Source organism: Hyperolius riggenbachi, chromosome 4 (assembly GCF_040937935.1).
Source record: "Hyperolius riggenbachi isolate aHypRig1 chromosome 4, aHypRig1.pri, whole genome shotgun sequence".
NCBI lineage: Eukaryota > Metazoa > Chordata > Amphibia > Anura > Hyperoliidae > Hyperolius > Hyperolius riggenbachi.
Window position 1 is genome coordinate 444,442,836 of NC_090649.1, and position 13,206 is coordinate 444,456,041.

The 13,206-nt window shown below is 45.1% G+C and overlaps 1 protein-coding gene across 4 annotated transcripts in view; it reads right to left on the reverse strand.

The window, feature by feature from the left end:
- Window positions 1-446: 446 nt before the first annotated feature.
- Window positions 447-13,206, reverse strand: part of TCTE1 (t-complex-associated-testis-expressed 1) — a 29,694-nt gene continuing 16,934 nt past the window's right edge. For all 4 annotated transcript variants that reach the window (XM_068232662.1, XM_068232661.1, XM_068232663.1 and 1 more), the window contains exons 3-5: window positions 11,435-12,009; window positions 3,727-4,176; window positions 447-706 (exon numbers count right to left, since the gene is read on the reverse strand). In XM_068232662.1, the coding sequence (XP_068088763.1) occupies window positions 521-706; window positions 3,727-4,176; window positions 11,435-12,009 (1,211 nt within the window). In that variant the 3' untranslated portion in view covers window positions 447-520. The remainder of the gene's footprint in view (window positions 707-3,726; window positions 4,177-11,434; window positions 12,010-13,206) is intronic.

Genomic DNA, 13,206 nt, shown 5'->3' on the forward strand with positions numbered 1-13,206 from the left:
GGCCCTCCCTTCCTCTGATATCATATGTACCACTGGCCCCTCCCTTCCTCTAATACCATACCTACCACTGGCCCTTCCTCTGATATTATATGTACCACTGGCCCCTCCCTTCCTCTGATACCATACCTACCACTGGCCCTTCCTCTGATATTATATGTACCACTGGCCCGCCCCTTCCTCTGATATCATACCGTCCACTAGGTCTTCCCTTCCTCTGATATCATATGTACCACTGGCCCCTTCCTTCCTCTGATATCATACCTACCACTGGCCCTTCCCTTCCTCTGATATCATATGTACCACTCGCCCCTCCCTTCCTCTGATATCATATGTACCACTAGCCCTTCCCTTCCTCTGATATCATACCTTCCACTAGGTGTTCCCTTCCTCTGATATCATGTGTACTACTGACCCTTCCCTTCTTCTGACATTATATGCACAGAAAATTCTTTATTAGTATAAAATGAGTTTTTATTTGGGAATGATGGAGACAGTAATGGAGTACAGAAGACCTTCGTGTTTACCGATCGGGACATGACCCTGCTGTTTGTTTTGGTTGGCCCTGTAGCCGGGCCTGCTCCTGATTGGCCCTCAGAACTTGGTTAATGAAGAACTCGCTTTCCTGTCCCACATCCGTCAGACGCAGGTCAAACTCCAGCAGCGTCCTGTTCACAGACATCCCTTCTAGAAGCTGCTTCCCGCCAGCCTGGAGACATAGAGAACCCATGTATGATACTGCGATACACCAACTACATCACATGTACTACTGACACCTTACAACATGTAATAACAGAATATTCTATTGTCTGATGCTTGCTATACCAGGTACAGTGATAGATAAGTGAGGTTACCTAGCTGCAACTTCTGTGTGCCAGAGCAGGACTGTCCAGGGTGGACCGTGTGTCCCTACAGCTTACACTTAAAGGAAACCTTAAAGGGACACTGTAGGGGTGTCAGGGGAAAATGAGTTGAAGTTACCCGGAGTTTCTAATGGTCCCCCACAGACATCCTTTGCCCGCGCAGCCACTCACCGATGCCATACTGGGCCTGCGCAGTACGCTCCTGGTGACATCAGGGGAAGCGAGGACACGGCAACGCAGGCGCAGTGGTTTTCAGACTTTAAAGTCTGAAATTCCAGAAGTGAACCGGAGGCGGGGCCGGAGCATCGGTGAGTGGCTGTGCGGGCACAGGATGCCTGCGGGGGACCATTAGAAGTCCCGGGTAACTTCAACTCATTTTCCCCCCGACCCCCCTACAGTATCCCTTTAAGTGACATGTGACTTGATGAGATAGACATCTGTATGAACAGTGGCAGGCATAAAAATACCTATGCTGTGCTTATTTTCTTCTTTATCTGCCTAAAAGAATTAATATTTCTTAAGGGAATAAGAAAGGTCAATAGTTCATTTATTTTAGCTCCACCATTAGACACAGGACAGACTTTGTCATTGAGCTCAGACAAAACAAAAAGTCTACTTTTTAAAGTTTTTTTTTTTAAAAAAATAACATAAAACTGGGATGTCTAAAAGCCATTTTTAGTAGTAGGAGGATAGATACAATTGTTCATCTTACCACACAGCATTATTTATACTTACCTGGGGCTTTTTTGAGCCCCATGAGGTACATGGGCTACCTTACCATTCTCTCCAATCGCTCCATTATCTTCTAAACTCCCTTGGTAATCTGGCCAGGCATGCGCTCCAGCAAGAGCCTGTCAGGAGCCGATTTCATTGGCTAATCACAGTGATCACAGGGTCAGGAGCCAATGAAATTGACTTCTGACTGGCTCACAGAGCTCTGCTGACATATCGCCAGCAGAGTGAGTGGGCTGGAGCAACGGGAGAATGGCGCAATCGGCGGTAGCGTGTGGCATGATCATTGAAATCTACACCCTGGCAGGGATAACAGGTCCCAAACACGGCGTAGATTTCAATTACCAAGGTCCGTAGGTGGTTAAAGGGGCACTACAGCGAAAAACTGTAGAATTAAAAATATGTGCAAATATATACAAATAAGAAGTACATTTTTTCCCAGAGTAAAATGAGCCATAAATTACTTTTCTCCTATGTTGCGGTCACTTACAGTAGGCAGTAGAAATCTGACAGAAGTGACAGGTTTTGGACTAGTCCATCTCTTCATAGGGGAGTCTCAGCAAGGCTTTTATTCTTTATAAAGATATTCCTGAAAAAGGATTTAAACAATGATGCTGGCCAGCTTCCCTGCTCCCTACACAGTTTTTTGGGCAGTTGGACAGAGCAACTGACATTCACTAAGTGCTTTTGAAAATAAATATATCCCTGAGAATCCCCTATAAAGAGATGGACTAGTCCAAAACCAAAATCACTTCTGTCAGATTTCTACTACCTACTGTAAGTGACAGCCACATAGGAGAAAAGTAATTTACGGCTCATTTTACTCTGGGAAAAAATGTACTTCTTATTTGTATATGTTTGCATATATGTTAAATTTTACAGTTTTCCGCTGTAGTGCCCCTTTAAGGTAGCCATACATTTTGCAATATTTATCTTCGCCCGAGCATTAGATCTGATTATTAAATCTGATCAAGGGTGAATTAAAGACACTTTGGGCTGTTTGATCGATGAAAAATTATCAACATTGGGCTTAAAATCAAAATGATCCGATCGAGCAAGATGGAAGATTTCAGTTGCTGCCACAGGAATTGGCTGTCATTTCAGCTGTTTTATATTGCCTATAAATCAATTTAATGTCACTAGTCATGCCCTTTGACAGCAATCTTATTGCAACTTTGAGTGACGGAAACACATATTTGATCGATAATTTGGATGAAATCTACCCGACAGCGCAACCAATGTGTGGGGCGTTCGGTGATTTTGTTGTGATTGTTTTATAGATTGATCAGAACTCAATAAATGTATGGCCATCTTTAGTGATGTACCTGATATCAATCTGTAAGTTATGGCACATGCTCCCCTAATGTTAATGGATGGAAAATGCCATTTGTGAGGAAAGCCTAAAAATTCTACCCCATGCAATGGTCAACTGATGACCCAGCAAAGATTATTAACTATCTGTCCAACAAACAACATTTGTATCACAGTGAGAACAAATAAGCTTGAAGGATGATCAATTAGATGCAAATATTTCCGAGTTCATGCAGGATTATGTACATTTTTATGCAAATGTATAAAGCTTGAAAATGGACCAATCAAATCCCACCCAGGTTTAAATTGATTGGTCCATTTTTAAGCTGCATATATTTGCATGAAAATGTACATAATCCTGCATGAACTCCGAAATATTTGCATCTCATTGATCATCCCTATAAGCTTGAGGAAACAGTGCAAGGACTATTAACGATATTACTTCCCAAATCCAAAGGGCGCTAGTCTCCTTTAGGGGGCCCAGCAGGAAACCTAATCAAGAAATTCTGCTAATGTGATTGGGTGGACAGCATCCTCTCGAACTGCTAAGTTTCAGATTGGTTGTAGTAATCCACGCCCACACTATTTGGCCAATCACAATGCTTTGTGCTGTAGAGGGTGCTGTGATTGGAGAACTGTTCCCTATGAGGTTTCCTGCTGGACTACCTAGAATAACATAATTAAAAGTTTGTTTCCCCTTGCCTTAGGGTGTGTCTTCCATATATAACCTTATCTGACATCTATGGATACCCTGAATGCCTGTACTATGCCCCCCATTTCTATCCTTTAAATGTCACCAGGAAGAGCAGAGTTGGGTACTCACCAGGCCTATACGGTTGGAGGAGAGGCTAATACTCCTTAGCGTTGGGTTCTGGGTGAGCACCTGGGACAGGATGGTTGCAGTGGCTTCCGACAACTCGTTGCTCCCCAGATGCAGAGTTGCCAGGACGCAGTTCTGAAGCAGAGCATTGCATAGCGCCTGTCCTCCTTCATCCCCGATGTGATTGAGCCGCAGGTTCAGCGTGGTAAGGGTGGAGTTCTTGGCCAAGGCGTGAGCGATGGCCTGGGCCCCGTGTGGGCGCACGTTGTTGTTGCAGAGGTTCAGAGTCTGCAGCTGGCTCTGGTTCAGCAATTTGCCGATGGCACGAGCCCCACGGTCTGAGATCTGGTTGTGTGACAGATCGAGGTGGACCAGTGATGGATGGCCCAATAAACTCCTGATCAGGACGCGAGCTTTGTCATCGTCCACTTTACTCTTCTGTAGAGCAAAGACCTACAAAGAGGCAGGAAGAGTCATCACACAGGAAAACTGATGTATAGATATATGTTTCGTGGGGTAACTGGATAAACATTATTAGCAATACATTCTGGCAAGAGGAAACTAATTGGAATTTTGCACCCTCCATATGTATATAGCACTGATACTCACAGTCCGTACAAAGTGCCAGCGCTGCAATTATCACAATTTATAACCTGAAACTAAGTTATGTATTATTATTATTAATATTATTTACAATTTATATAGCCCCAACATCTTCTGCAGCACTGTACAGAGTATATAGTCTTGTCACTTAACTCAGAGGGGCTCACAATCTAATCACTACCATAGTCATATGTCTATGTATGTATTGTGTAGTGTATGTATCATAGTCTAGGGCCAATTTAGGGGGAAGCCAAATAACTTATCTGTATGTTTTTGGGATAAGGGAGGAAACTGGAGTGCTCAGAGGACACCCACGTACACACCACGAGAACATACAAGCACGCAGATAGTGCCCTGGCTGGGATTTGAACCGGGGATCCAGTGCTGCAAGGCAAGAGAGCTAACCACTACACCACCGCGATGCCCCTCTATGTATAGTGGTATCTTTTAGTTTCAAAATATTTTATTGAATAAGAAGTTCAGTTAAAACTTACAGCTTTTTGATTAGTCCCTTAGCAAAGGGCATTCTTTCAGTCAAACAGTTCAACAATTAACAATAAAGAATAAACATTAACCAGAAATGCAGGTATTTTCATTGATCATTTGTAGGGTCAACCTTAAGGTTGGGAGTAGCACCTAAAATGAGAGGGCGCAGGACCGCAGACCAAGGGAATTCGAGGCTGAGAGCCAGGGCTGCCAAGTTCGAGTGAAGGTCAAAGTTGTGTCATTAACTATTGCCAGCAATCTTTCAGAAATAAGAATGTTCATTATGATATCGTCTGCCTGATCAAATGATAAGGAGGGTTTAAGCCATTGGCGGGCAATGTGGAGGCAGGCGGCCTTAGCCACATGTTGGGCCAGTCTATGTTGTGGGTACTTCCACCTCTGAGGCTTGTGTCCTAGCAGGAGTTGCATGGGGTCCGGGGCAATATCTATTTCGAGAGCTGTACCTATGGCAGAAGCCAGTCGTGCCCAGAATATTTTTGCTATGGGGCAATACCACCAAATGTGGGCAAGATCCCCCACCTGGCCGCATCCTCTGAAGCATAGAGGGGATTTGTCCCTATAAATGGTGTGCAATTTTTGTGGGGTAATATAGTTGCGATGCAATACTTTGAAGTTAGTTTCAATATGTGAGAAATAGTTACTTCCTTTAGCCAAGGTGAGACAGCATTTGGCCCATTGTTTTATAGTGAGAGTTTGGCCCAGGTCCTCCTCCCATGCAATCATCGTTTGGGTTTTGACGGCCTCTAAGGGTTGTGAAAATACCGAGTATAGGTGAGAGATGAGACCCCCCTCGAGGGGCCTCTGATCACACCAGTGCTCGTATATAGTACGAGTTGGAGTAGTGTGTGTCTTGTGCATTATACCTTTTATAAAGTGATAAATTTGTAGCGCTCTGAAGTATTCCCTGGGGGGGAAGGCAGTGTAAGAACAAAATGCGGGCCAGTTTGGAAGCTGATCGTTGACCAGAAAGTTTGCGAGTATGGTAAAGTTGTGGTTTATCCACCATTGGAAGGGGCAGGGCTGCCATCCTGGTGGGAAATCAGGATTTCCGAATATTGGAAGTTGCTTTGGGGCTTCAGATTGTAGTTTTTTAGTAAACCTCAATCTTTGCCAGAGAGATAGTGAGTGAGCCGTTAAGGGCGACACTGTTTTATATTTTGCGGGTGAAAGGTGTAGGGACCATTGGAGGGCGGCCAAGTCAATTGGATTTAATAGGTCGTTTTCAATGTCAGCCCATATAGGTCTATTGTGGGAAGCATGTAACTGAGCCAGTTGAGCTATTTGGGCTGCTCTGTAGTAGTTGTATAAATCAGGGACACCAAGACCTCCCCTCTCTCTGTTGAGAAACATAGTGGATTGTTTAATTCTGCTTTTTTTATTGTTCGCGATGAACTTAAAGATGGAAGTTTGCAGGTCTTTAAGGGAAGCCTTGGTTATTTGTATTGGAAGAGTTCTAAATAGATAGACAATCCGTGGTAGTATATTCATTCGTACAGAATGGATGCGCCCAGACCAGGAGATTGATGGAGAGTTCCATTTTATTAAATCCCCCTTCAGCTCAGATATAATTGGTTTATAATTTAGAGCATACAAGTCTGCTGGATTGGTTGTGATTTTAATGCCCAAGTAGGTAATGTATTTTGATTGGTAGGAAAGTCCTAGTTTTGTAGCCAGTGCCTCTGCACTGTGTTTAGGTAAGTTAGCGAATAGGACCTCTGATTTGTTGATGTTTAGTGTGAGTCCCGAGAGTTGGCCAAATTGCTTAACTACTTGGAGGAGATTTGGAATGGAAGTGTGTGGGGATGAAAGGGTTAATAGCAGGTCATCTGCGAAGAGGTTGGCTTTGTATTCTGAGTTTTTGACTTTAATGCCCTGTATGTCCACGGTGGAGCGAATTTTGTTCGCTAGGGGTTCTAAAACTAATGCGAATATAGCAGGGGACAAGGGGCAGCCCTGTCTGGTGCCTATCGGGATTGGGGCGTCAGTGGGAAGTTTGAGTTGGGCTACAGGGTTGGAATATAGGCATTTGACTGCATTTAGAAAAGAGCCTCCGACACCTGCCCTGGCCAAGGTAGTATGCATGAAAGGCCAGTCTATTGTGTCAAAGGCCTTTTCCATGTCGAGGGAGAGCAGGGCAAAGGGTGTCTTAGAGGCCCTGACAATATGTAGTAGGTTAATTACCTTAAACCTTTAAAAGTGATATTGGCCTAAAATTTTTAATATCAAGGGGGTCTCGTTTTGGTTTAGGGATGACAACAATCGTGGAGTGTAGGAACTCTGGGGCTGGGGTCTTTCCTTCTAGAATGGAGTTAAAAATCTTTTTAAGGTAGGGTATAAGGACTCTTTTAAATTTCTTATAGTAAATGGCTGAGAAGCCATCGGGGCCTGGGGCTTTTCCGTTTTTTAATTTTTTGATGGCGAGAAAGATTTCCATGTCTGATATTGGGAGGTTTAGGGCTGCTGCCTTTTCAGGGCTTAGGACAGGTGTTTTTAGGTTGTGGAAAAATGAATGGGCCGTGGAGGACTGTTGGTTGGGGGGTTTGGCAGAGTACAGGGATTTGTAGTAGTCTGCAAATTCTGTGTGTATTTTAAGGGGGTCTGATGTAATTTCTCCATGTCTGTTTTTTATTTGTAAGATTTTATTGGTAGAATGGGTTTGTCTGAGTTTTCTAGCTAGCCATGTGTTAGGTTTATTATACTGTACGTAGGCTTTTGATTTGGTCCATCTTATGGCTTTCTCTGTCCGTGCCGAGAGAAGGATATCTATCTGGTTTTGGGTATCTAATATTTGTTTATATAGGTATCTAGAGGGTGAGGAGGCATGAGCTCTATAGTGGTATCTTTTAAAGTAACCCGTAAAGCTTATCCAGTATCCTTTACTACAGGCGCCCACGATCAGAACACCTCTCTTAAAGGCACATACTCAACCTGAAGCAGTTCACACCGTGAAATGCGTGAAGTCATTTTAACCACTTGCTGTCCCTATGACATTAAAATAAGTCTCTGCGATCTCCTTCCTACAAAATCTTAGATAACACTGTTTATTTATCTCTGACCTGATAACATCACTACAGAGTTGTAAAATAATGACAGCAAAACCCCTCTCCTCCTCCCAAGGAATTCAATGGCAGAGTTAATTAGTAAACAAGTGTAAAATACACATTCCAGGAGCAGACAGTAGCAGATTGTATACATTACTTAATTGTTACATCTAATATATTATCAAAACAAATTAACTGTTAAATAAACAGGAGGGATAGACAAATACATTGTGTGGGTTTAAAGATAACCTAAAGTCAAAAAAAAGAGATTAACTCACCTGGGGCTTCCCTCAGCCCCCTGCAGACGATCGGTGCCCTCGCAGCTCCGCTCCGATGGCCCAGAACCCGCCGGCGATGACTTCCGGTTTCGCCGTCACCGGCCGACAGGCATGGGAACGCGAGTGATTCTTCGCGTTCCCAGCCTGTATATCACCCCCTATGCTGCTATTGTGGCCAGGCGGCCGCAATAGCAGCATAGGGGGCGATATACAGGCTGGGAACGCGAAGAATCACTCGCGTTCCCATGCCTGTCGGCCGGAGACGGCGAAACCGGAAGTCGTCGCCGGCGGGTCCAGAAGCATCGGACCGGAGCTGCGAGGGCACCGATCGTCTGCAGGGGGCTGAGGGAAGCCCCAGGTAAGCCCCAGGTGAGTTAATCTCATTTTTTTTTGTTGCCTTTAGGTTCACTTTAATGTACAATAGAACTATTTACATTAAAGCTATAATGTATGAAAGTGGGTAAATTGTGTATTTTTTCACTTTATTTTTAACCACTTCAGGATTCTCGGTGCGTATATGTACGCCCCTGAATCCTGAAGGGTATTCCATGGAAACGGCCGCTCGTACGAGCGGCCGTTCCATGTCAGTTCACGGAGGGTATCTCCGTGAACACCCTGCGAGCCGATCGGCGGCTCGCAGGGTAAATGTAAACACACGGGGAAGATCTTCCCCGGTGTTTACATGTATACGGCGCTGCTGCGCAGCAGCGCCGTAGAGGAGATCGGTGATCCCCGGCCTCTGATTGGCCGGGGATCGCCGGCATCTGATAGGCTAAAGCCTATCCCATCAGGCGAAGGACGGAAATCCGTCCTGCGCCGCTCACAGGGGGAGGGAGAGGGAGGGAAGGGGAAGGAGGCCAGGAAGCGCTGCGGAGGGGGGCTTTGAAGAGCCCCCCCGCAAGCGCAAGCAGCCGGCGGCGATCAGACCCCCCCAGCAGGACATCCCCCTAGTGGGGAAAAAAGGGGGGAAGTCTGATCGGCCTGGCTGCAACCTGATCTGTGCTGTGGGCTGGAGAGCCCACGCAGCACAGATCAGCACAAAATAGCATGGTACAGAAGTGGTTAAAATGCATAGAAAATAAGGTACCGGGTAATTACTAATAAAAAATATGAGCCACAAAAAGCCTTATTTGTCCTGAAAAAAAAACAATATAAAGATCATTTAGTTGTGATAATTTATTGATAAAGTTATTGACAAAGTAATCACAGCTGTGCTGAACTGTAAAAATTACCAGGATAGTGAAGTGGTTAAAGTGCCCATTAAACGTTTCTTTTTACGCTTATTTGATGGACAACTGTTTTAAAGCGGTATCGTCACCATGAAAATCAAATTTCAACAGCAACTGGTCTGAATGTATTAAGTGATAAAGATGCTAATGCTGCATTCAAAACTTTTTCTGCTGTTATGATTTGGAGTTATCACATACTTAAGGAGCACTGGCCCTTTTGTAGTCGTGCCAAAGAATTGCATGCTGGGGGTTCTTTTTATCTATAATCTATTCCTCCTCTTCCCTTTGTTTCCCTGCCAGCTGCTTATCATAAACCTAATCCCCTACTCACTTGTGTTTACAAGCAAGGCTGAGGCGACTCAGCGATTGGAGGAGACAAGAAAAAAAGTAAAGGGCAGAAATGACATCACGAGTTAGCATTAACTGTGGGCAAAAGACATGGCCCCCACCAGGAACAGAATTCTCGTCATTTACTATATAACATTCACTGAAATCAAAACGTGGACAGTATAATACATGTGTTATGTAAGTAGATCAAGTATTTATGTACTTATATATGTGGTTTTTTTTCTGGCATAGTATGGCTGATCCTACTGCTTTAAAGAGACTCTGTAACAAATTTTTCAGCCTTAGTTCTTCTATCCTATAAGTTCCTATGCCTGTTCTAATCTGCTCTGGCTTACTGCAGTCTTTCCTAACTGCACTGTCTCTGTAATAAATCAATGTATCTTTCCTCTGTCCTGTTTGTCGGGCTAAGGATTGATTGTGTGGAATGTGCAGGGCTGCTTGTGATTGGTAGAAGCGATACACACCCTCTGCAGGCCCCCTGCATACTCTGAATGACTCACACTCTATGCTTAGCTGAGCCTATTAGAAGCTGGTTAGTTTGTTTGTAAACACTGCCTAAAACTGTTAATTACAAGCCAGGATTGCAGCAGAGAGTGGCAGAAACAGCACAGAGGGGCACAGGAGAAAATAATGAATAGAATGGTATGCTTTTTATTGTAAGAATATTAGAGTACAGATTCTCTTTAAGGTAGGACCAACTTGTTAATTGTGTATAGAGAGCTGCGGTCATAGAACACCTTACTGGCACACACCTTGATGTTTGATTAATCCTGGGCACCTCCTACCTTATCCCCCTGACCAGGGGTCACCACCCATGCAGGTGGATTTTTCTGAGGAGTTGCGACCTTACAAGGCCGAGCGGGGAAGGTACTTCCCCCACATGCTGATTGTAGTGGTTGCCTCGTATGCAACCCAGCCTTGTGAGTATATTTGTGTTTTCTTCTACTCAATCGATAGAAAACCAACAATAATACACCGGATTGGGCTTCCAGTGTCCCTCTATCATTTCTTTAACTCCTCTACAAACCTCTATCCAGTATCCTTAACTATCAATGGAACTCTTGACTCTGGGCCAAACTTCAAATATGGAAGCAATCAACTAATCCTCAGATTGCTCCCACCGCAACCTGCAACCAAAAACCTTTCCTTCAACCTGTTTCTCCCAGCTGTACTCATAATCCTCAATTGAATGACTAATCCTCAATTTTTACCCCAAAGCTTCATATACACTTATAAGGAATGTTGCCTGGGGAGGATTGGTGCCCGATCCCTTGGGTGACATTGCAGAACCAATGCTGTATAAACGTGTGTCTGTCCTGCAGGCTAGTGATGTATTATGTTGCTGTGTAGGGGGTGAGGGTAAAGGCCAACAGAGCAAGGTGGGTGTGATGTCATGTGATGGATGGGGCAAGTTAAGAGAACAATGCTCTCGGCCAAAGCATCCTGCCAGGCTGAACGCTGATCAAGCGGGGTTTGGGGCTGCTGTACACATGTTGGCAGTTGTTATTGGGCCGCCTCAGCTAAGTTTCATCTAGTGTGTGTGTATGGAGCTTAAACGGGCCTGATAGCTTGGATGACAGTTCAACGCATGAGCTCATACATGTACAGGATGTACAGTTGCCATAGAGACAGGAGGAGGGATATCAGTATAGGGCATGGTGGAGCAGCTTCTGGCAGGTGGGGTAGGCATTCTGCTGTGATTTACCTTCAGTTTCCTGAATGTCTTGAAGGTGTCGGCAAGGAGACTGCAGTCCCGATCTGTGAACCGGAAGAGATTCCACTCAAAGTTCATGCCGCAGCCTTTCACCCCGTATACCAGACGCAGCTCCTCCAGATCATGTAAGGATCCAGCTATCAGACTAAAATCAAAGTGATCCATGGACGGCAGCTCTCCACCGGCATCACTGCCAGCGTCAGAGGCCTCCTCAATCTCCTCATCCTTCTGGTTCTCCAGCTTCACTGGTGGCATCAGCTGCTGAAGGTCCAGCTTCCTCACATAGTCCTTGCTGAGCTCAGCCACCTCACAGATGGGCCTCAAATCTGTCAGGTCAGGGATGAAACCTTCTATGAGGTTCTCCAGGTGCCTCTCCAAGAACAGCCTCTTCCAGCTGGAGCCGTAATGGGAGGTGTCACAGACCGGCCAGCGCTCAGCACAGCACCGCCTCCAGTAGTCCTCGTAGTCTATGAGGTTGGCTGTAATCTGGAGAGGCAGCGAGGTGGAGAGCTTGTCCAAGACTTTCGCCTGGTGTTTGGGAAGTAGCTCCTCCAGAATAGGCTTATCTATGCAAAAAATAAAGATTATTATTACTAAGCATTTATACACATTTCTATGTAAATTGCCAAGAGTGGGCTCACAGTCTCATGCCCCAACCAGAGTCTACAGCCAATTCTGGGGGAAGCCATTTAACCTATCTGCACCTTTCTGAATCAAGGAAGGAAACACATGCAGAAATGGGGAGAACATATAATTTCTTCTGTCCTGTCTTGATTATTGCAACACCGTACTCTGTGGCCTACCAAAAAAAGGCTGGATTCTTTCCAGTCCCCACTGAACTCTGCAGCTCGTCTCATCTACCTATCCTCTCGCTCCTCTGATGCTGCCCCTCTATAACAATCCTTCCATTGGCTGCCAATCACCCCAAGGATCCAGTTCAAACTCCTAAGGCCCGGTTCACATTAGCGTTCCAGGTCCGGCTTCCCCGGACCCGGAACGCTCCGTACACAGCGGATGGTAAATGGATACATTGTTAATCAATGTATCCATTCACACTGGTGCGACCGTCTGGATCCGATCCAGAACGCAGCCTGTCACAGGAGCCCTAGTGGCTGACCGCACTTAGCCTTCTAAACGGTGCCAGCGCACAGATCGTGCGAACTCTGGTCGCAGTCAATGCGCCGGAACCGTTAAGAATTAGCCGCAGACAACTCAGAAGGGAGCCTGTGAGACACGGGTAATTACAACGTCACCTACTGGTTCAGAGTAAACTGCCACCACCGCGGTTACCATGGGACCGTGGAGCCCACTAACTGACTGACTAGTCCTGCGAATAAAACGGTTAAACACACGGTATTCTGTCTAGCCAACAACAAACAAACAGTAGCGTATCTTCAGAGACCCGGGATCAGTTCTGTGTGTGTGCTGATAAGCAGGGTAGCGGACAGTGAATGACTTGGAGAAAGTCGTTTATTCACGCAATATAAATAATTAATATATACAGACAATTATTAAAATCACAATTATTAAGACAGTAATAGCCAGTATAAAAAATAAAAGAAGGGAGAAAAATACTTAGTTCCTGGAAAGATGTCCTTTTTGTGGGAAAACAGAGTTCTGGGTTTCAATTTGAGTTCAGAGTTCAGACCAGGTGGATGCCAGCATATCCTCAAGCTGGCATCTGATGAGTGCAAGATGTTTCAGTGTGGAGGACATTGAGTTTGGGTCCTCAGCCATTCTTATGCCTCTGCTTCAGTAGGAGG